Source organism: Cryptomeria japonica, chromosome 6, assembly GCF_030272615.1.
Source record: "Cryptomeria japonica chromosome 6, Sugi_1.0, whole genome shotgun sequence".
In the NCBI taxonomy this organism is placed as follows: Eukaryota; Viridiplantae; Streptophyta; class Pinopsida; order Cupressales; family Cupressaceae; genus Cryptomeria; species Cryptomeria japonica.
Window position 1 is genome coordinate 276111442 of NC_081410.1, and position 22067 is coordinate 276133508.

General features: G+C 36.6%; 1 protein-coding gene across 1 annotated transcript in view; it reads right to left on the minus strand.

Annotated features, from left to right (window-relative positions):
* Positions 1 to 11471, minus strand: part of LOC131062623 (uncharacterized) — a 94517-nt gene extending 83046 nt beyond the window's left edge. The window contains exon 1 of the mRNA XM_057996329.2: positions 11047 to 11471. Coding sequence (XP_057852312.2) covers positions 11047 to 11192 — 146 coding nt within the window. The 5' untranslated portion in view covers positions 11193 to 11471. The remainder of the gene's footprint in view (positions 1 to 11046) is intronic.
* Positions 11472 to 22067: the final 10596 nt, after the last annotated feature.

Here is a 22067-nt window from a genome sequence, read left to right on the forward strand (position 1 = left end):
GACTTGGATTCGTCCGAATTTGGAGAGGAAGGTTAGCTAATGTGTTTTTCGCCCTGGTCCCTGGGAGAGGGACAGGAGCGATTTTGCATTTATAAGCTCACTTGTGTTTTGCTAGCTTCGAAAATTATCTTCAACGGATCGATTGCGTCTTCCTTCACCCACCTCAAACGCGAAAATTGCCTTCCTTTTGCCAAAAACTTGTCTTGAGGGAAAATCGCTCTGGTCCCTTGGAGAGGGACAGGAGCGCCCTGGCCTTTATGAGCTCATTTATGCCTTGTTAACTTTCAAAACTATCTTCAATTGGTTGATTACGTCCTCCTTCATGCCTTTGATGTCTCAATTTGTCCAAACAAGGTCAGGAATGACTCCACTAAGCTTTTTCGCTCTGGACCCTTGGTGAGGGACATGAGCGATTCACCTTGGACCCTTGGAGAGGGACAGGAGCGCTTTTCGCTCTGGATCCTCAGTGAAGGACAGGAGCGAAATTTGACTTTTTGAACTCTCCATCAGGATAAATTTTATGGAATATAACATTTAAGTATAAGAAAATGTCACTTATACTTTAAGTTATATTCCATATATACTTTCAGGATGTTTGAGAGTGGTTTCAGACCTCCAGGAGTTATATTGCAAAATCTAATTTTTTGAGGTTTTTCAGTTTCCAGACTTAGTCAAATTTCAAGATCAGGACATTCCAGACTTAGCCAAATTTTAGGATCAGGACTTTCAGACTTAGCCAAATTTCAGGATCAGGACTTCACTCAAGCCGGACTTGCTATCCTATTGATCTCCCCAACAACACTCAAAAAGCAAAGGCTAACTAACAAAACCCTAAAAGACCAAAAAACAAACCCTAAACAGCAAAAAAAAAAAGGCAAGGGTCCCCATTTGCAATGGGGCGATGTGTGAAAACGTCACAACAGGAACATCCAATTAGATAGACCCAGGTACATTGGAATCAAAGTGTAGAATAGATGGGTTAATGCTGCCACCAATCACTATCAAGGAGACAATACAGGACCTAATAATATTGATAGGTGAATGACCTAGGCTTAGGAAGCCTAAAGGGGCAACCCTAGGAAGAAGAAAGCCTATCTTTTAGAAACTTTCCTACTACCCGAAGCCTAAAGGGGCAACCCTCGGAAGAAGAAAGCCCATCTTTTAGAAACTTTCCTACCACCCAAAATCAGCAATCACCTTGACCTTAGAAAACTGCTGTTGAGAGAACTGTAGATGTATCTTAATTAACCTGAGGATTGATATGGTTCACAACACCCTTTCATTCTGCCATTTAACAATGCATTGGTCAACTCAGCAATTAACCACCACATATGCTGCAAGAAAGTCTCTGAGAAGAGACGTATTCTTTATGCTACGAAGCTTTCGATCTTGATTTTGCACAAAAACATTAAAGTGATAGATATTTGATCGGTACCAATGGCAAAGCCATACTTATGGTTGCGACTCCTGGGTTTAATCTAATTGAATAAGAAAACCTCTGTCATACCAATGACAGTTCTATTTCAACCCCTTCTTGAAGTTTGGAAAGAAAGAATATTCAAAGCCTAAAGTTCTACACATTACTATCAAAATTAGTCTATTATGCTTGTCTTGGAATAGAGTAACTCTCACCAGACACTCACTCACCATTCCCTCTCTTGTTGATGCTCAATTTGATAAAAAATATAAGTAACCATAAGGCTGCCAGATACCTTAGGCTTATACAGAAATCATAAGGGCCAAGAAAGTAATTGGTATGTAATTGCAGAGAGCATCAAACAATCAGGCAGAAATAGATATTTAATCATAGCTTTGCTTTCAACCTTAGATAAGAGATATCATAATAGAAAGTGAATTGCCAACTAACATTGACTTAAAGGCTAAAGCTTAAAAACAAACTTTCAGTACACTTAAATTTATTGATAGAAACCAAATATTTTTACAAGGAATTGCAAATCTCCACGCACTCTCTTTTCAGAAGATCATTGAACCAAGATACACATAAGCTCGTGATTCTTGTTGTACAGCTCCTCACAGCAAAGTGAATGAGGGTCCACATGAGAGTGGCATTCTAAGATCTACGAACTTAGTAATACAACCACTAGTCAAATGATCATTTTCTGTTTGGCATCTGGCTCGGTTATGTCTGCATGTGAGGTCAGGCTCATAAACTGGAGGTCTAATACCATACAAAGATTTTAACATTCCATGAACTGATAATAACTAAAAACCACAGTACACATAATACAATATGTACAAATTGTTAAGTTCTTTCAAAATTCTGTGATCAAAATAGAAGAGATGGAGATATGATCTGAAAGTTGTATTTTATCTGCTATAGCGTGTTTTAAAGATGCACCACACTTATCAATTTCGGTGTGTACATCCTCCTCAATGGAAGCATGCTATATAAGTGGATGGGGGGTTACGTAGTGAAGAGATATGTCTTCCCACGTGGGAAGACACATCTCTTCCCTACGTACCTCTCACCACAGTATATAAACTAGTCACCGTTTACTTACCTGATCAGAAGGAGTGCGACTTGTTTGAGAATCGCTTTACCACCCGATACCATGAATAGTGTAACCGTTGGTCAAACGCGATAAGTTAACTTTGGTTTTATTTATCATTAGTTAACGTTAACATATTAGTATATGTAATCAAATTAATATATATATATATCGGAATCATGAAATAGTACGACCGACGTTACAAAATTAACACTCCCTCTTAACTAGGGAGGACACATTTCATGTTAGAGAAAACATCACAATTCATCCATTGATTGTGAAGAGAGGAGATATCACACCATAGTGATATTCAGAGATATGGTTCAACAATGAATATCAAGTCTCATGATACTCACCATAACTCATAGTTATCAAGTAAGGTATGTGCACTAGCATCAAGTCACATGATGCCTACCATACTGATAATGATTTCATGGCATGTCCACGAATATTATGTTCATAATATTCACCATGAAGATCTCTATCATAATTATGGTTTATTTAATGATATCAACCAATAGATATCTACCATAATGTCTCAGAGATATACATACTATCATGACACGTCCACAGATATCAAGTCACATGATATCCATCAAAATAGTTAAATTGATAATTGTAAAATCGTCACCTTACAATATCAATTTGAAACAAGTGTTCATTATTGAAAAGTCGTCACCCTTCAATAATGTTCACAGAAGGCCCATGCAGTCATGGAGTCACACACATGACAAATAAAAGAGTTTACACTCTAAACATCTTTAAATATATTAGTATATTAGAATAAATGAGACTCTATCTCTAAATTAAATAACATTTTCAACCATACCAAGTTTATCTCTAAAGTGTTCAATCTTGATCCTGGAGAGAGGCTTGGTAAGAATGTCTGCAATTTGATCACCTGTACTAATATAATTCAGTCGGATCACATTCCTTTCCACCATATCTCGAACATAGTGATAAGGAATCTCAATGTGTTTAGACTTGTCATGAAATACTGGATTCATTGAAAGCTTGATGCAACTCTGATTGTCACAGTAGATGACACTAGGATTTAAGGGCTGACCAAACAATCCTACAAGCAATTTCCGGAGCCATACAGCTTCTCTTGCTCCCATGGAGGCTGCAATGTATTCAGCTTCTGTAGAACTCTGCGCAACTGAAGACTGTTTTCTACATATCCATGAGATCATTCCTGATCCTAAACTAAAGCAACATCCTGATGTGCTTTTCCTGTTAACTATGCTTCCAGCCCAATCAGAATCAGTGAATCCATGTAGGTCAAGTTCTACATGTTTATATTTCAAACCAAAACCAATAGTTCCTCGAAGATATCTCAAAATATGCTTTGCAGCAACAAGATGTATTTCCCTGGGTTCACACATGAACCGACTTAGTGCATTTACAGCATAACACATATCAGATCTTGTGTTTACCAAATACATCAGAGATCCAATTTTTTGTCTGTAGAGTGTAGGATCTACAAACTCTGATTCTGCAATTGTTTCCTTTAGCTTGTGCAGATTTGTCTCCATAGGTGTGGTCATGGATCTACAATCCAACATTCTAAATCTCTTGAGTATATCAATGGTGTATTTTCCTTGATTAAGGATTATACCATCTCCCTGCTGCCAAACTTCCAATCCAAGGAAGTAGTCAAGAATTCTTAAATCTTTCATATCAAACTCAGAGGCTAATTCTTTCTTACATCGAGAAATACAATTATACTCTCCTGTGATTAGTAGATCATCAACATAAAGAATAAGAATTAATAATTCACCATTGAATACCTTGTAGTAGAGATTTGGATCTGCTTCATTCTTGAAAAACCCTTATTCCAAGAGATAGTGATCAATTCTTTCATACCATGCTCTGGACATCTTCTTCAATCTTACCATTCAGAAAAGTAGTCTTGACATCCATTTGATGGACTTTCCATCCTTTAGATGCTGCAATAGCCAAAACTGCTCGGACAGAAGTGTATCTAGCAACAAGAGCAAATGTCTCTTCATAGTCAATACCTTCTTTCTGTGAGAAACCTCTGGCAACAAACCTTGCTTTGTGCTTCTCAATGCTGCCATCTGCTGCATGTTTGATTTTCAAGAGTCATTTAAAAGATACCACAGATTTGCCTTTAGGCCTAGGTACAATATCGCAGACATCATTTTTCAGAATTGACTGATACTCTTCTGACATAGCATCATTCCAAACTTGATGCTTGAGCGCATCTCCGACACAAGAAGGTTTTGCATCAATGATCTCACTCATCAAGGCAGTATAACTAGAAAATGGGTTAGGTCTCTTACTTTCTCTGAAGGTCCCCTTTGGAGCAGCATAATTTTCAGCTTCTTGAAGCATCTTTTTAGCCCAAAGTGGTCTCTTCCTAGTTTCGGGATAATTTTCTTCTAAAGGTAAGCCTTGAACTTCATGCTCAGCATCTTCAAGGGTCTCCCTCTGAATCTCAGGGGTGGAATCCTCATCAAGCTTGTAGGAGGATCTTGGTGTTCTAATTCATTAGAACATTTGGACCTCCTGAATGCTATGTCTTCCTCAAAGATGACATCTCTGCTTAGTTCAATTTGTCTTTGACAAGGTATGTATATTTTGTAGGCTTTAGAGGTTTCACTGTACCCAACAAATACTCCTTTCTTTCCAGAAGGTTCTAACTTTGACCTCTTTTCTTTGGGGACATGAATATAGACTGGACACCCAAAGATCCGGAAATGACTTATGTCAGGTTTGTTGCCACTAAAGGCTTCTTCAAGGGTTTTATTGTCAAGAAGAGAATGAGGACATCTATTTTGAATGTACACAGCTGTCCTAGATGCTTCAGCCCAAAATGAGGTTTCTATATTTTGGTCAAACAACATAGCCCTAGCAGCTTCTACTATAGTCCTATTCTTTCTTTCAACTACCCCATTTTGTTGTGGGTTATAAGGTACAGTTAACTCCCTCTTAATCCCAGCATTTATACAATAATCTTTAAACATATCAGAAGTGTATTCCCCCCCATTGTCTGTTCTTAAGGTTATGATTTTCTTACCTGTCATATTTTCTGCAAGAGCTTTGAATTCCTTAAATTTAGAAAGGATTTCTTCAGACCCTTTGTACCTCAGAAAATATATCCAAGTCTTCCTAGAATAATCATCTACAAATATTACATAATATAAAAATCCCCCTAATGAGGCTACATACATTGGTCCACATAAATCAGAATGAACTAATTCTAATACATTTTTGGATTTACTGTTGCTAGAATTAAAAGACCCTTTAGTATTCTTTCCCAAGGCACAACCTTTGCAGGCTCCTTCAGATTTTTGACTTAGCTTGGGTAAGCCGATCACCATCTTCTCTATCTTAGGTAGGGCATGGAAATGAAGGTGCCCTAATCTTCTTTGCCAAAGTTCATTCGAATCTGGAGTCTCATGAATCAAGGCTAGAGGTGGAGTGGTGCAAAGTCTGTAGAGGCTCCCTTGTCTTACTCCAATGGTGTGGGCTTTCTTGATGGTGGAGTTCTTTGGCCAAGCAAGTACCTTTTCTTCCATAAAGGTTAATCTGTAACCCTTATCTTCAAGTGCAGAAACTAAGACAAGGTTTCTCTTTATACTAGGTACAAATAGAACTCCAGTCAGCTGTAGGGATATGCCTGACTTTAGGTTGATATTGCAGGTTCCTATTCCCATAACTGGATAATTTGAGTCATCACCAATTGTCACTTCTTCATTTGAACTTTCCACAAGTGTATCTAGGTGCTCACGAAATCCAGTGATGTGTCAAGATGCTCCGCTGTCAATCACCCATGTGTTGAAACTGGAGGTGACTTGACTAGAGATGGCTGAGTTGAAGACTAGCTTCTCGAAATTACTCCCTTTCTTAATTTCTGCCATTGAAGGTTGTTGTTTGATCCTGTCTGGACACTTCATTGCATAGTGCCCATATTGGTCACATCTGAAACATTGTACTTCATAAATGTATCTCTTCTTCTTTAAAGACCTCTTCCCATTTGAGTTGTTGTCCCTCTTTCTCTTAAAGTTCTTCTTCTTTCCTTTCTTGTGGGAATTAGAGTTTAGAACTTGAATGTCTTCATTACCATTGTTTTGTTTTATTCCTCTTGTGACAAGCCGAGATTCCTCTTGAATGCAATCGGTTTTCAATCTATCAAACCTAGGAAATTTAGAACGAGCACTGATTCCTTGAATGAACGATTCCCATGAGGTAGGAAGTCCATTTAGGGCCATCATAGCAAGTTCTTCGTTGTCTACTAGATGTCCAATAGTGGATAGTTGATCCCTAAGCTCAGTGATCCTCAAGAAATAGGATGTAACTGTTTCTCCTTTATTCATCTTTATATGGTGTAGTTGATTCTTTAGGGTGAGAGCCCTGCTAGTGTTATTGATTTCATAAATGTCAGCTAGTGCTTTGAACATCTGAAAGGCCGTCTCATATTTAGAAATAACTGGTACAATGTGGTCTCTTACTGAATCCACAATTATCTTAAGGGCCTTCTCACTATCCTTGCTCCACTGAATTTTCTCTGTATCATCAGAGGGTTTAGGAATTTCACTTTTGACATGGGAGTCAATTTTATTTTCTTTCAAAACAAGCGTGATCCTGAATTTCCAAGATACAAAATTTGATGCTCCATCTAATCTATCTTCAAACCTAACTCCGGATGCCATTAAGATTATGGGAATGTGATCTTAGTAAGAGCCTGGTGAAAGTTTATGAGATCGTTACAGAATTTTAATATGATCTTCCTTAACTTTGCTCTGATACCATGTTAAGTTCTTTCAAAATTTTGTGATCAAAATAGAAGAGATGGAGATATGATCTGAAAGTTGTATTTTATCTGCTATAGCGTGTTTTAAAGATGCACCACACTTATCAATTTCGGTGTGTACATCCTCCTCAATGTAAGCATGCTATATAAGTGGCTGAGGGGTTACGTAGTGAAGAGATATGTCTTCCCACGTGGGAAGACACATCTCTTCCCTACGTACCTCTCACCACAGTATATAAACTAGTCACCGTTTACTTACCCGATCGGAAGGAGTGCGACTTGTTTGAGAATCGCTTTACCACCCAATACCATGAACGGTGTAACCGTTGGTCAAACGCGATAAGTTAACTTTGGTTTTATTTATCATTACTTAACGTTAACATATTAGTATATGAAATCAAATATATATATATATATATATATATATATCGGAAGCATGAAATAGTACGACCGACATTACAAAATTAACACAAATAACAATAATGTTCTATTGCAGTAAAGGATGTGCCCAAGGTAGGTTATAAAAAGCACACAAAAAATACTGAGAGGGGGGATAAATCAGTATTTTGAACTTTTAAACACATGAAACCACATAAACAAAGAGATAGAACAGAGAGAGCAAACATCAACAAGGAGAACACTAAATTTCACATGGAAACCCCTTTTGAGAAAAAAACCACAACAAATCAATAGCTTTCATTCACAAAATCGGCACCAACCCAGATTACATAAGTGAGCAACAACTCTACTTGAAGCACCAACTTTAGTTTTCACACAAACTCAAATGCACTGAAACTTAATAACACTTTTCATAATAAATTGCGCACTTCAATCACCATACAAAAATTACACACATCACACTGAAATAGTTCTTGACTTCTTATTTACGGCAAGTTGAAAAGACAACCAAAATATAACCCACACCAAAATGAAGATAGTGATTAACAGCAGAAAAATAAATGTGTACAATTTCTGGATTTGATTGTGTAAAAATTTTGAACCATCAACGTTTTGAATAACACCCCATGATCCATCATCAGGATGAAGAGAGCTCAAGGTGTTAAGCTTAATCCTTAAACTCTCAAATTGTTTGGATTTAACAGAAAATTCCCTCCCATGAAGGGCATCAATCAAAGCTATCATACATGCAAAAAATTAATCTTGAAAAGCTTAACATGCAACATACATGCTTGTCTCCATAAACTCTAAACAAGGAAGGAAAGGCTGAGGTATTTATCAATTACTTCAGAATTCAAAACGACTCCCTTTTTAATGCTGACATTACATAGCCATCGTCAAGAATAAGCTGCCCCACTCACAGTCAAAAATAAAATCTGTCGTCACTCAAAAAGGATAAATAAATTAATGCGCCGCCAAGAATCAAAGTCTGAAACTGTCAGAATATACAGAGATTTGCAGCCGTCATACACCAACAATAATACCATAACGCCTTACAAAATTACCACATCCAACAGATGATATTTATTTCACCAAACAATAGCACAAATAAAAAAAAGTTGCCATTAATAAAAAAAATGGCTGACTAGCTTTGACATCAATGAGATAATATTCAACAGGTTACTTCAATCATACAGCACCCAAATTTAAGGGTGTCATACCTGCCCTATAAAAAGATCGTAGATGGCTGTCAGATGTAACCAGCCAACATCCCTGATTAGAAATTAAACATCACCAGTCTTCAAAAGAGATTTTGTTAGGCTTGTTATTCAATCTCTTGGAAATCCTTGTTGGATGATGTTGAATATTCTCCTAATGTGCAGGTGTGAGAGTTCTTGCCCCCAATTTTAGATACTCGAGTCCTTTGCTTTTCCTACACCCAATTTCTAAATACAAATTTTAGATACTCGAGTTCAATTCTAATTTACTAACACAGTTACAAATGTCCTCTATGTATTTTTGTAGGAAAGATTATGGTGCAAAAACAGCAAATCTTGTGAGCGTAGCCATCCACATTCCATGCCATCCTTGTAGTGCTTCTAGTGTGAGTGCACAATTGAAACATATTTGAGGCTAAACACATGAAAAAGTGAAACAAGTCCAAGAGCATCTCAATGTCCTCATTTTTGTACAATACAATCTTCATCGTCATATCAAAAAGGTGGAGTATGAGGAAACCCATGATGTGATTAACTTTGATGGCATTAGATACGTCTTCTAACCGAATTGTAAAGGATGTGAAACCCCTGTTTACATTGGCATTAGATTGCTAATTTTCGGAGGCAAGTGGTGGAAGGAGAAGCAGCAAGAAAATTGCAAATGAAGGTGAAAGCATCAAGAGGGATTAGATAGGATGATGACAAGCCTGAGGATGAATTTTATCAGAGGAAGAATCCTTACCTGCCATTTTAAAGGCACCACTAACGAATATGAGGACCTTTAGAGGGAGCAAAAATTTGTTGAGTATATTATGGATTTGTAAGTTCTCATGATGATCAATCATCATATGATATGACATTAAAATGTGTTTTGTATTCCTTTTTTATTTAAAACTAATAGATACCTATATATTCTAAAATCTACTCTTTATGCTTTTTTGCAGTATTTTGCATGTTAACGGATAAAACAGGCTTCATTTTGTTTGAAGTTTTTTATACAAGTTTCTAATTACAAGCAATTTACAAACTAAGTAGCCCGTCCCGTTAGCTTGAGGATTTTATTCTACTATAATACTCTTAACTTATATATCTCATGAATTTTTATTTGCCAAGCCTTTCTGATCCAATCCTAGCCTGGGTTGACATGGCACTTTTGATTGCCTCATACAAGTCTGTCAAGAATGATATAAAAAATGAAAAAAATAAAAATAAAGAAGAACACAAACATGTGTATGCCGGATGCCCTAATCCACTATGAATGATGTCTTATTTTTTATGATTATAAGCAGATTGCATAATATAGGTCAGACAATAAAACCCCAATATTCAAAGCAAGCACAATCAAGTAAACAGAAGTTTAATAAGAAAAGTCTATAGCATCAACAATAAGAGACAACATGTAACGACTCTTATTGATGCTGCTTTTTTATCAGAAATATAAAATATTGCCCTTTGATAGAGAATGCTTCTGGATAAAATTGTATAAGTAATTTTGTAAACATTTCAAATCATAATCTGTGATCCATCATCAGGCAGAAGAATACTGAAATCAAATATAATGAAACTTCCAAGACAAGAAATGTTGATATGCAATCCAGCTTGGATTCAACGATCAAAGGGAAAAAGAAATATGGAAAGCAATGCTAATCAAATTTAGAGGCTTTTTGATGGACAAATTTATTTGCTGATATGTTCCTCTCTTTATAAACCTGTGTTTTGTAACCCCTAATCTTTTTAGGATGTGTTCTCTATAACGTTGGCACTTCGTATCAACAAATCACTTGTTTTCATAAAACAAATAAGAGTAAACATGATTTAATGAGGAAAAACCTTTAGTTCCAGGAAAATGAAGATCATAAACCTAGGTTTTTTATTTAATAGATCCATACAACAAGCCGGCAATCCAGGAGATGAAAGTTCGAATCTCAAGCATTAAGCAATAAATAATTCGATACAGAGAAGCCGATACAACAGCAGCTAAGCGTCGCTATCGTAAAAAATAACTTGTAAGCGAAGCTACGAATAAATTTCACAAAAACAAAAATAAATGGACTTTCTTCCTTATTATATTATTCTTCCGAAACTGCGATGATTATTTGATGGTGAAAACTGAAAAATTAAGAGAGTAAAAGAAAAATACCAGGTTGTAAGGACTTTGAGAGTTTGAGCGAGGGCGAAGGAAAGAAATGCAGCCGTCAAAGGATAATTGGCGAAAAGAGAATGTGCCAGCTGCTGAGATCCAACTGTCAATGCCCGTCCATCGCTCGCTACTGCAACTTCCTCCATTATTTTCTCGCCTGCTTCTTCGAAATTGGATTCAATATTTTTTCTTCCAGGAGATCAGATTCTGTTTTCTATAAATTCTGTTTTCTACTACGCGTTAGCCGTACGTTTGTTCCTTCGTTTGTCCCGACTCATCTATGGCAGTTATGCGAATATTCGAAGCTTGTCCCGACTCAACTGTGTGAGGGCCGGACGTAACGCGCTCAGACTCCCCTGGTTTTTCCCTTCCTTCCATCCACCACAGGAAAGGGAAATGAAAATGAAATGGAATTTTAATGATGTTCACCAAGGGTCTTGAGGGAACAAAAGTCATGACATTAACACATTTTAGAAAAAAAAATTCATGTGATTGTTCTCAAATAGTTTATTTTATTTGGGAATATTCTTTTATGTTGTGCATTTTATGAAAGTGTCCCCTAGTAAATTTGCTCATTTCACATCTAAGAATTTTGTTGTATGGAAAATAAGATTCATGTTTTGGATCTTAAGAAAATAAACAATCTGTCAATTGTTTTAATCTATTTTAGATTAGTCAAATATTTTGAAAAAGTTGAGAATAGTTCGTATATAAGTAAGCTAATAGATATGTAATAAAAATAGAACAATTGTATAGATAGTTATATAAATTCATAAAGAATAAAAGAATATTCTAAGATGGTTTTTATTACAAGTTCAAAATAGAGACAAAACAAAAAATTTAAGATTGTACATAGAAGAGTGTGCATTATTTCTTATTAATATACGTCAAATAGGAGCCATGATATGTATTTTTTGTCATATTGCATATATTGTCATTTTTATATTATGAACGTAAGAAGTATATGAATATAAGTAATGAGAAAAAAGAATAGGTAGCATAGATTTAATTTTTTATATTAAAAATTCTATTTTTTTACAAAAGTATAAATTGATATACAAATAATGCTACAATTAATATAATTAACAAGGATGAGAAAATCACCATTGTTATGTCCTATAATGCAAAGACTCAATTAATTGTTGGTCAAAATAGTGCATAGATGTCAATTGGCTTGTTGGAATGTTGTTCCAAGTTTTCTAGAATGAATGTGTTCCTTATACAACTAATACTACCCAAAAAGAGTTGTACTTGCTCTATAGGTCAATCTGTTAGGATTAGGATTCCCAAAGATACTGAGAGGGGGGGGTGAATCAGTATCTTACTGGTTAAAAAATTTACTTGACTTAAAACATGAAAAGCATATTAAAACTGTGTACCGGTAAACCAAAAATAAAGCAGTAAACAAGAATAACAACAACCACATGAGAAGCACACCATAACACAGTATTTTAACGAGGAAACCCGGTGTAGGAAAAACCTCAGTGGGATTTGTGACCCACAATATTCACTTACTGGCCAATAAGGGAATATTACTCTTACAATAGGGGTCTGCACATGCAGGAAGGCCAAGTGCCTAGAGCTCACTGCTCAATTACAAAAGAAGTCACACTGACTTACAAAATGGATTATATTAATCCAATGTCTTGTACTGCTTCAGATTAGCATCTGCTATGCCAGATCCAGTACTGGTTTAAGCTATGCTACTTACATAAACCCTTAACCTATAATTCACATATTAGGTCTGCTTATCTCGCATCCTACCACGCATCTTTTCTATTACAAAATGATCGCATACATATATGAGTCATATTACAACTCGCCATGTCGGCTTACAATGATTTTACAATTAATTACAAAATTCATGTCGGCCAGGGTGTCGATATCCTTCCTTTCACTGCCGGTGTTCTGAGTGCTGGTGTAGAGTTTGTCGTTGTCGGTGTCGGTATCATGTCTTGCTGGTATCACATGATTGCATGGTTGCCATCAATGACAAAACCTTCAATCGCCTACAATTTCTCATTGGAGTGTGCATTTGCCAACAATCTCCCCCTTTGGCATTGATGGCAACACTCATGAGAAAACAAAAGTGTCCAAAATGATATCCAAAAGTAGTCTGTCAAAATTGTCTTACCAAAACTGTATGCTCCCCCTGAGCAGATGAAGTCCCTTCCTTCTAACCATTTTTCTCATGCCACTTCTCCCCCTTTGACATCAATGACAAAGGTTGTCATTTGCTGTCAGTGGAGTCTTGCCTGGATTATTGTAATCGGTGGGTTACAATCTGAAAGATATCTGTCAAAACTATATTTATGCCATTGTTGAATGTTTTGCAGTCTTTTATTGCCTCTTGTGTTCTCTGCACTATACCAGTGAGTATGTGCATTTGCTCTTCCGGTGTCTTCAGTCTGGGAACCAGAGCCTCAGATATTTATTTTCTTAAGGAAATAAGATACTCTAGTCTTGGACTAAGTCTGCATTTTAAGTCCTTTGCCTTATCCTTTATTCCCTATTTGTATTTCTCCAATTTCTTGATTTTCTCTTCCTGCTCTGCAATTTCCTTTTCTAATTCCAAAAATGAATCTGATGTTCCAATCAAATTGTCAACAATATTATTTAACTTCTCTTGAGCTTTGCTGATCTCCTTGTCAAGATCCTTTGTTAAGACATTTGTTTTGCAAGTATCCCTGTACAATTTCTTGAAGTCAAGAATTATTTCTCCAAGTTCTGGTAATAGAGTATCCATTTTCTCCTTGTTCTTATTTACAATATCCTCAAAGATTTTTTCTTTTTCTTTTATCGTTCTCTCCTTAAATGTATCCTCATTTAGTTGATCAACAGTTACTAGGTTGTCGGTGATAAACTTAGACAATGTGTCTAGTTGACCTAAAGAATCTTTATTCTCAATACTGCACTTTGGTGCTATCAATTTAAGAATTGGTATAGTATCATCAATAGCCTTATAGGTTTGTGCATTGCATTTCGTGATCTTCTTTATTGAATCTAATAAGACCTCAGTTACATTAGTAGGTCTGAATTCTGTCATAGATGTACTAGATGTTTGTCCAACAGTTTTTACAATACCCATGCTACCGGTTGTAGTTATTTCCTTGCTTGGTTCTACCTCTGGTAGGTCTGTCTGAGTTTACATTTCCACAAACAAAGTTTTAGGCTTTTCAGTTTGGTTGGGTGGCATTGTCTCTGTCTGTACCTGTGCTTCAACCTGTACCGGTTTGGGTTTCTCCAAATGTGTCTCAGACGGTTTCTCTGAGCTTTCAGTTGTCGGTTCCTCAGTTTGTGCCTCTGAACTTTTCTTAGTTGGTTCTTCAGATGGTTTGTCTGTTATTTCTATCGGTTTCTCAGTGGTATCCTCTGTCGATTGCTCTATTTATGTAGGTTTTTCTATGTTTAACTCAACCTCTACAGTCGGTGACTCAATGGTCACATCTTTCTCCTTATCCTTAGTGGTCTCTCTGTCAACCACAACATTAACTTCCTGAGTATCTACATTTACAGTATACAGAATTTCTGATTCAGGTTTTGTATCTTCTATCGGAGTCTCCATACTCTCAGTGGTCGGTTGATTTGCAGTAGTGTCTACCGGTGGAGTATTTGAAGGAGGTGGGGGCATATTGTCAGTTATTTTTAAACTTAGTGGTCCACCTACCTTGCCTTTACCCTTGTCTATGTCCTTTTGATATACTCTAATAGTTTTAGGTCTGAGTCTTCCTCTTTTTCTTTCTCCACAAAGAAAATATCCCATCTATCAGTTGTTTCCTCAGATACTTCAATTACTCTGCCAGCCATTAATGCTACATGTCGGTGAGCAATATAGAATACTGTCTGGTTAGCCTCACTGATTAATTTGTCTATTTCATCAGGTGAGTTAACTAGATGCACTGCCAATAATTTTTCAATTTTAATCTTTTGTCTAGTTCAACAATAGATAACCTTCTAGCTTCTAATCTCCTATACAAGTCATTTGGAATTTCATCAACAATTTGCATCAAAAATTTCTTGTATATATCTAAGTGTAGAATTACACTGTTCTCTATACTTTCCTTATCATCAGCTGATAGTGTATTGTACATTTTATTGATGTTCTTCAGCTTACCATCCTCTGTAATTTCACTAAGAAGTTTGTCAATGGGGGCAATAGTTTGTTTCACCTTCTTCTTAGGAGTCATCTTCTTTGTCGGAGGCCTTACTGCCTATTGCTTCTGCCTTGTCCTTTTTGGTGTAGGAGAAGGTGTCGGTGAAGGTTTTCTTTTCCTCTCAACTCTCTTGAATACAACAGGTATGCCACTTTCTGAAGAAGATCCAATCGGTGAAAGGTGAGTTTCCGGTTGAAGTGCTTCCAACTCACTTTCAGTTATACCAATTTATTTTAGCACATCTTCCTTGATTTCCTTTGCCTGTTGGGTTCCTTTTCTAACGGTTGCTTCTACCTTCTTAACTCTTTTCCTTGATTTTATAGTGCTCTCAATTGTTTCTGCACTACTAAATACTTTCTCTTCAGATTCCTTAGGAGCTTCAAGGAGGGATTTTGCATAAGTTTTTATGATGTTATCATCTGTCTCATAGCCCATTTCAGTTACCCAAATGGTTCTAGGGATAACTGCCTCCATCCAAATTTCATCTTTCTTGATCACAAAACAGATTTCCTTTTGATACTTATCCACAATAGCTTGTGATAGTCTTACTTTGTTCTTTATTCGAGCCTTAAATGCTTGAAAATGTTCATTTATGTTTTTCTCCCTTTTGTCTCCCATATTGTTCAATAGTTCGGATAGTTGTTTTCCTACCGGTATATCAAATCCAAAATCTCTAGCACCAATACCGGGTACTTGTTTGGTTATGTATAGCATTAGACAAACAAGTAAGTTTCCAAATCTGAATGTCCCCTTTTTGTCTTTTTTGATCTTACCCAAATTGTCTATCAACTCATCTTTGAGCCATTCACATATGTCTATTCTTGCATTATCATTTACCATATCATAGGCACTCTTAATACATAGGCTAGAAATTGAGTTTAACCTGTTTGCATGTGTAGCCTTATAACCTAAGATCATACTGATAATTTTGATATTTGTATCCTTCAAATCATTTAACCTTAGAGATCTCTTATCAAATGTTGCACCAGTTAGATTTGTCACTAAGTCATTTGAGACCTTCTTAGTTTTGTCAGGTCTGTTGCCAGTGGAGGGTAACCCCGTTACAGCTTTTACTGCTTCTTTTGTGATTTTATGAATAGAGTCTAACCAGAAGAATTCACCATGTACTCTGCTTAACACAATCCTTATGATATCCTTGGGGAAATCTGGGATACTAAGTATTTCAATGAAACCTAGGGTTTATACTATCTTATGTTTAGGTTTGACATTTTCGGATTCATCACAGATTACAGTTTCATACATATTTTTAATTTCATCATCACCTAGTTCATCAATATGACAATGTATATACATTCTAGGGTCTTCAGCATATACTACTCCTTTAGGGATTTGAGAGAATGCACCTATGTTATCATCTTTCTTAGCAATTTCAGGAACTAGCTGAAAAACGGGTCTAGGTCGCTTAACAACTTCAACAACAGTAGGGTTTGCAATAAATCTAGGAGTGGATGAAGATGCCATAGCTATAAATATCTCAATCTGCATTAAGGATGAATGCTTGGATGGATTGCTTCACTTCTTTGCTTGGAATACCTTCACTCGGGAATTTACGTGCTCTCAAAGATTTGAATGCTCGATGAGTGAAAAAGGAGCCAAAACACTTGCTTTATAATGTTATTTTTGCCAACTACCACATTTAATGCTTGCCGGTTAAGTCACAACTTAAGTCATCTGTCAGTACAGAAGTAATTTCAACTTCTCACCATCAATCGAGGGAATAATAGCATGTTTTTCATTTTGTTGCTAAACCCCCAAAAGAATTTTCTTCAGTTAGATGAAGAGTCTCCTGCCGATGGAGTGTTACTATGTTCTTCTAGTGGAGTATTCACATCAACATTCTAATTTGACTTTCTGATCCATTGTTTTGAGAATTCTTGCTTTACCTCTTCAACTTTTTCTTTACCTTTCAAACTAGGACCTTTGTTATTTGTCGATGATGCCTTACTTCTGCAAAATTTAGCAATATGTCCAATCTTGTTACAGGCATAACAAGTTACATTGTTCTTTTGAATAGCTTTCCCATATCCTATGTCGGTATGTGTTCTGCATTGATTAGATAAGTGCCCAAATCTTCCACAAACATTACATCTCACATTCATTTTGCAATTTTCTGAATTATGGCCAACTTTGTTGCATTTAGAACATTGATCGGTGGGTGTATTAGTGGTCTGGTAATTTCTAGATCTACACTTATTTGCTCTATGACCATACTTGTTACAGTTAAAGCATTTGCCATTAAACTTGTAAGCAGTAGGTTGTCTTACTGGTTTGCTATGATCATGAGTGTTTGCAGTACCGGAGCTTTCACCAACTTCAAAGCCAAGGCCATTTTTATCACCATTAGGTTTCTGATTCTTCATCATGTCACCAAGTTCTTCTGAACTTTTCTTGAATTTTTCCTTGTGATGATTTGCAACAGTCAGTTCACTTTCCAAGATTCCTTTCTATCTTATGAGTTCAGTTCTGTCATTTTGTGTGTGCATTCGATATGTCTTCAACATATCATTTGCATGACTAAGTCTTGTGTTTTCATTTCCAGCATCATTTAGTCTTCTAACCAAGTCTTCTTCATTCTTCTTTCTATCTTCAATTTCTTTACAAAATCTCATAGTCATATCCTGCATCTCATTTTGTGTTGTACTGATCTCTTGTCTTAGCTTGTTTACTAGATCATTAAGAGTTTCCTTTTCATCATTCTCATTCTGCATCTTTTCACAAAGTTCTCTTCTCTTATTTCTTGCAATGGTAATATTTTCTTGAAGTGCTTGAATGATATCCTAAGCAGCCTTTAGATCATCTTCAAGTTTGATATTCTTCACCTTTTATGCATCATAGTTTGAAAGAGTTGTTTTCAATTGTTCTCTCAAGTTTTCCATCTCTACCGGTGACAAGATCTTTATCAAGTTGTAAGGCTTCTAAAAATAGAGGATCGGGCTTTGATACCAATTGTTAGGATTAGGATTCCCAAAGATAGTGAGAGGGGGGGTGAATCAATATCTTACCGGTTAATAAATTTACTTGACTTAAAACATGAAAAGCATATTAAAACTGTGTATCGGTAAACCAAAAATAAAGCAGTAAACAAGAATAACAACAACCACATGAGAAGCACACCGTAACACAATATTTTAACGAGGAAACCCGGTGTGGGAAAAACCTCGATGGGATTTGTGACCCACAATATTCGCTTACTGGCCAATAAGGGAATATTACTCTTACAATAGGGGTCTGCACATGCAAGAAGGCCAAGTGCCTAGAGCTCACTGCTCAATTACAAAAAGTCACACTGACTTACAAAATGGATTATATTAATCCAATGTCTTTGTACTGCTTCATATTAGCATCTGTTATGCCAGATCCAGTACCGGTTTAAGCTCTGCTACTTACATAAACCCTTAACCTATAATTCGCATATTAGGTCTACTTATCTCACATCCTACCACACATATTTTCTATTACAAAATGATCTCATACATATATGAGTCATATTACAACTTGCCATGTTGGCTTACAATGATTTTACAATTAATTACAAAATACATTATAAACAAAATTCCTGTCAGCCAAGGTGTCGGTATCCTTCCTTTCACTGTCGGTGTTCTGAGTGTCGGTGTAGAGTTTGTCATTGCCGGTGCCGGTATCATGTCTTGTTGGTATCACATGATTGCAAGGTTGCCATCAATAACAAAACCTTCAATCACCTACAATTTCTCATTGGAGTGTGCATTTGCCAACACAATCTAGTGCAAAATTTGAGAATGGGTCAAAGGCTATAAAGATTCATACATAATCTTGTATGCTCAAAGATGTGTTTTCATTTTACGCAAAATGGGAGCAATTTTTAAAAAAATTAGACTATATGACCTATCACAAGGACATGATGGACATGCAATTCTTTTAATCTACATGAGATAAGTTACTTTTACAAAATTATCAAATACATAATAATTGTGTATTATATGATTGTCATTTGAGACCGAATAATATTATAGTTAATTTATAATTATTTTTAATTTAATTATATTAATTATATGTATTTATGTATGTGTATACATATATGTAATGTGTATGATGAATACTAAGAGGGGGGGATGAATTAGTATACCAAAAAATACTGAACTCAAACACTTTATCAGTCTAGCAGCAAACCGGTATAACAGTTTAACTAACAAACCGGTTAACACAAATGCAAACCAAACAACAAGTAAGGCATTCACCCACATAAGCACAATCACCATAACACAAGAGATTTTGGCATGGAAACCCAAATGGGAAAAACCACAATGAGATGAAACTCACAAGTAACTATCTACAGAATAGTAACCAGACCGGTTAAGGTCATACAATGTTCTTTACCAGAACAGATCCTTTTAGGAATCTCAATCTCTGTTAGGAGATAAGTCCAGTTAAAGACTACCTTGTGAGAGGATTTCAGATCCACAGATGTGAATCACCTTGTTAGAGGATTTACAAAGGCTTTTCTGGGCCTACCCGATTAAGGGTTTCTGACTTGTCAAAGATGTGAATAATCAACAAGTGAATGATCTAGCAAATGGCACAGTCTGCTTGGTTAGATCCATGATAGCTCATTGCTAATGCATTTCAGCATTACTTCAGTCTTCAGTAAATCCACACTTTGTTACAACACACAGACTTGATCTTTTCTGTTAAGATCACACATTCAAGAACTCATTAACCACCACAAACCCTAACAACTACACACATGCTAAAACCTTAGACATGATGTCCTTAAAAGGAATCTGATTTCATGTTGGTCCAATAGGATTACATTGCAAGTTCCTAGGTTCATTGTAGCTAGACACATTTGGTAACACGACACAAAATCACCGTCAAAGTGTCGGTGGATGGTAACTCATCACGAAAATATATCGGTTGGTAACTCATCACAGAGTATTACCGGTTTATACAACTTTACCGATTACCGATTGGTAACTCAGAGTAATACCGGTTTAACTATTAAACAAATTACCGATTGACAAAAATGAAGACTGGGAAAATGATAACTGTCGCTTCTAGTTCCTTTGCTCCATTCCACTTGAGATCCTCGAACCGCTTGAGGTCCTCATGCTGCTTGAGATCGATAAACACTTCTACAAGACACCGATAGTCTAAAGACTATAACATAATACCAGTTTGAAACAAATACCGGTTGAGCATAACTCATACATACAAAAAGTGATCTCATAGCAAGTGTGTGTCCATCAATGACAATCACAACATAATCATCAAAAATGCCAACAATCTCCCCCTTTGGCATTGATGGCAACACTTAGGGAAAAAATTTACGTCTAAGTGTTTTTACAAAAAAAATATGCCATAATCAAAAAATACTCCCCCTAAGCATATACACTATCCCTTTGCAGAAAAAACAATGTATACTACTTCCTTACATAGATAAACATGAGTATACATAGCATGCATCAAAATTTTAAATACCAGAATACCTCTCCCCCTTTGCCAACAATGACAAAATACAGCTGAATAACCCCTGTTTCTATTAGTTGAATAAATGTTTATGACAATAAAGAGTGAAATTTTTCAAAAACAGATTTAAAGTCCTGCATAAATTGCCTCATGGATAAGGACCATGACTCAAGTAATGAGGTAGAAACCTCACTCTCCGTTTGCATCTGGGATACCTGTTCCTCCATGGCATCCAAGGTACTCATCTCTTGAGTAACCGTCAAGGCATCTAGATTGAGATAGCACTTCTGAAGTATTTGCAGTCTTGGTAGTAGAACCAGTTGTAGTTCCTACAAATCCTTGGTCCGGTTGCTGATCTCCAAATCAATTCTTGCAGCCTGAAGTTGAAACCAATGAACGGTTTGCCCATAAGCGGTAAAGGAATCATATGGGGTCTTGAAGGTGCATATGAATGTCTGCAAATCAGTTTGCAGTTTGTCTTTCTGGGCAAGCACATCATCACAAAATAGATGGGGTAGACATATCTTACTGAGCAGTAATTTCCCCTCATCCATTGCATCTCTGATGTCCTTCTGTACCTTCTGCAGATCGAACTGGAGCTCATGTAACTTTTTCACCAAGGCATTGTTCAAAGCCTTTTGATGCTCCTTCTTGGCATGCGCTTCGGCAACCTCTTCCAGGCTTTGTACCTGGTCCTCCACAACTGTGCATAAGAGTTTCAGTTAGGCCAGAGAGGAATCGGTACTGGGTAGGTTGGTATCGGGTATCAAATCGGTAAGAGTGTCCACCGCAACTTGGATCACGTCTTGCTCCTTCTTCCTCCTTATCACCTCTAGGTGTTCTTGAGCAAGCTTAATGCTTTGTAGCAGCTCTGATTCGTTAGCAGATTAGAGGTCAATGGGACTGGTAATGTTAGCCAGTTTGGCTTGACGACTGGTTGCCTTTGGAGTCTCCACTTGAGTGCTCTACGCCGCTTCCTCCTTCTCTTTCGCTCTTAGCTTGTCTTCTTCTGCCTTCTTTTTCTCCTCTTCCTCGGTTTTTCTTTTCTCTTCTTCTTCTTTCCACTTCTCTTCGTCCTCATCCTTCTTCTTCTTCTCCTCTTCTTTTCTCTTCTCCTCTTCCTGCTTCCTCTTCTCCTCTTCCTTTCTCTTTTCCTCTTCATGTTTCTTTTCTTCTTCCTTCTCCGCTTCCTTCTTCTTCTTTTCCTTTTCTCTCTTTTCTTCTTCCTTCCGCTTCTTTTTCCGCTTCCTTCTCTTGTCTCTTATTTTCCTCTTCTTTCCTCCTGTCCTCTTCCTATTTCCTCTTTTCTCTTTGCCTCTTCATCTGCCTGTTTCTTCTTTTCTTCTTCTTTTCTCTTTGCCTCTTCATCTACTTGTTTCTTCTTTCCTTCTTCCTGTTGCT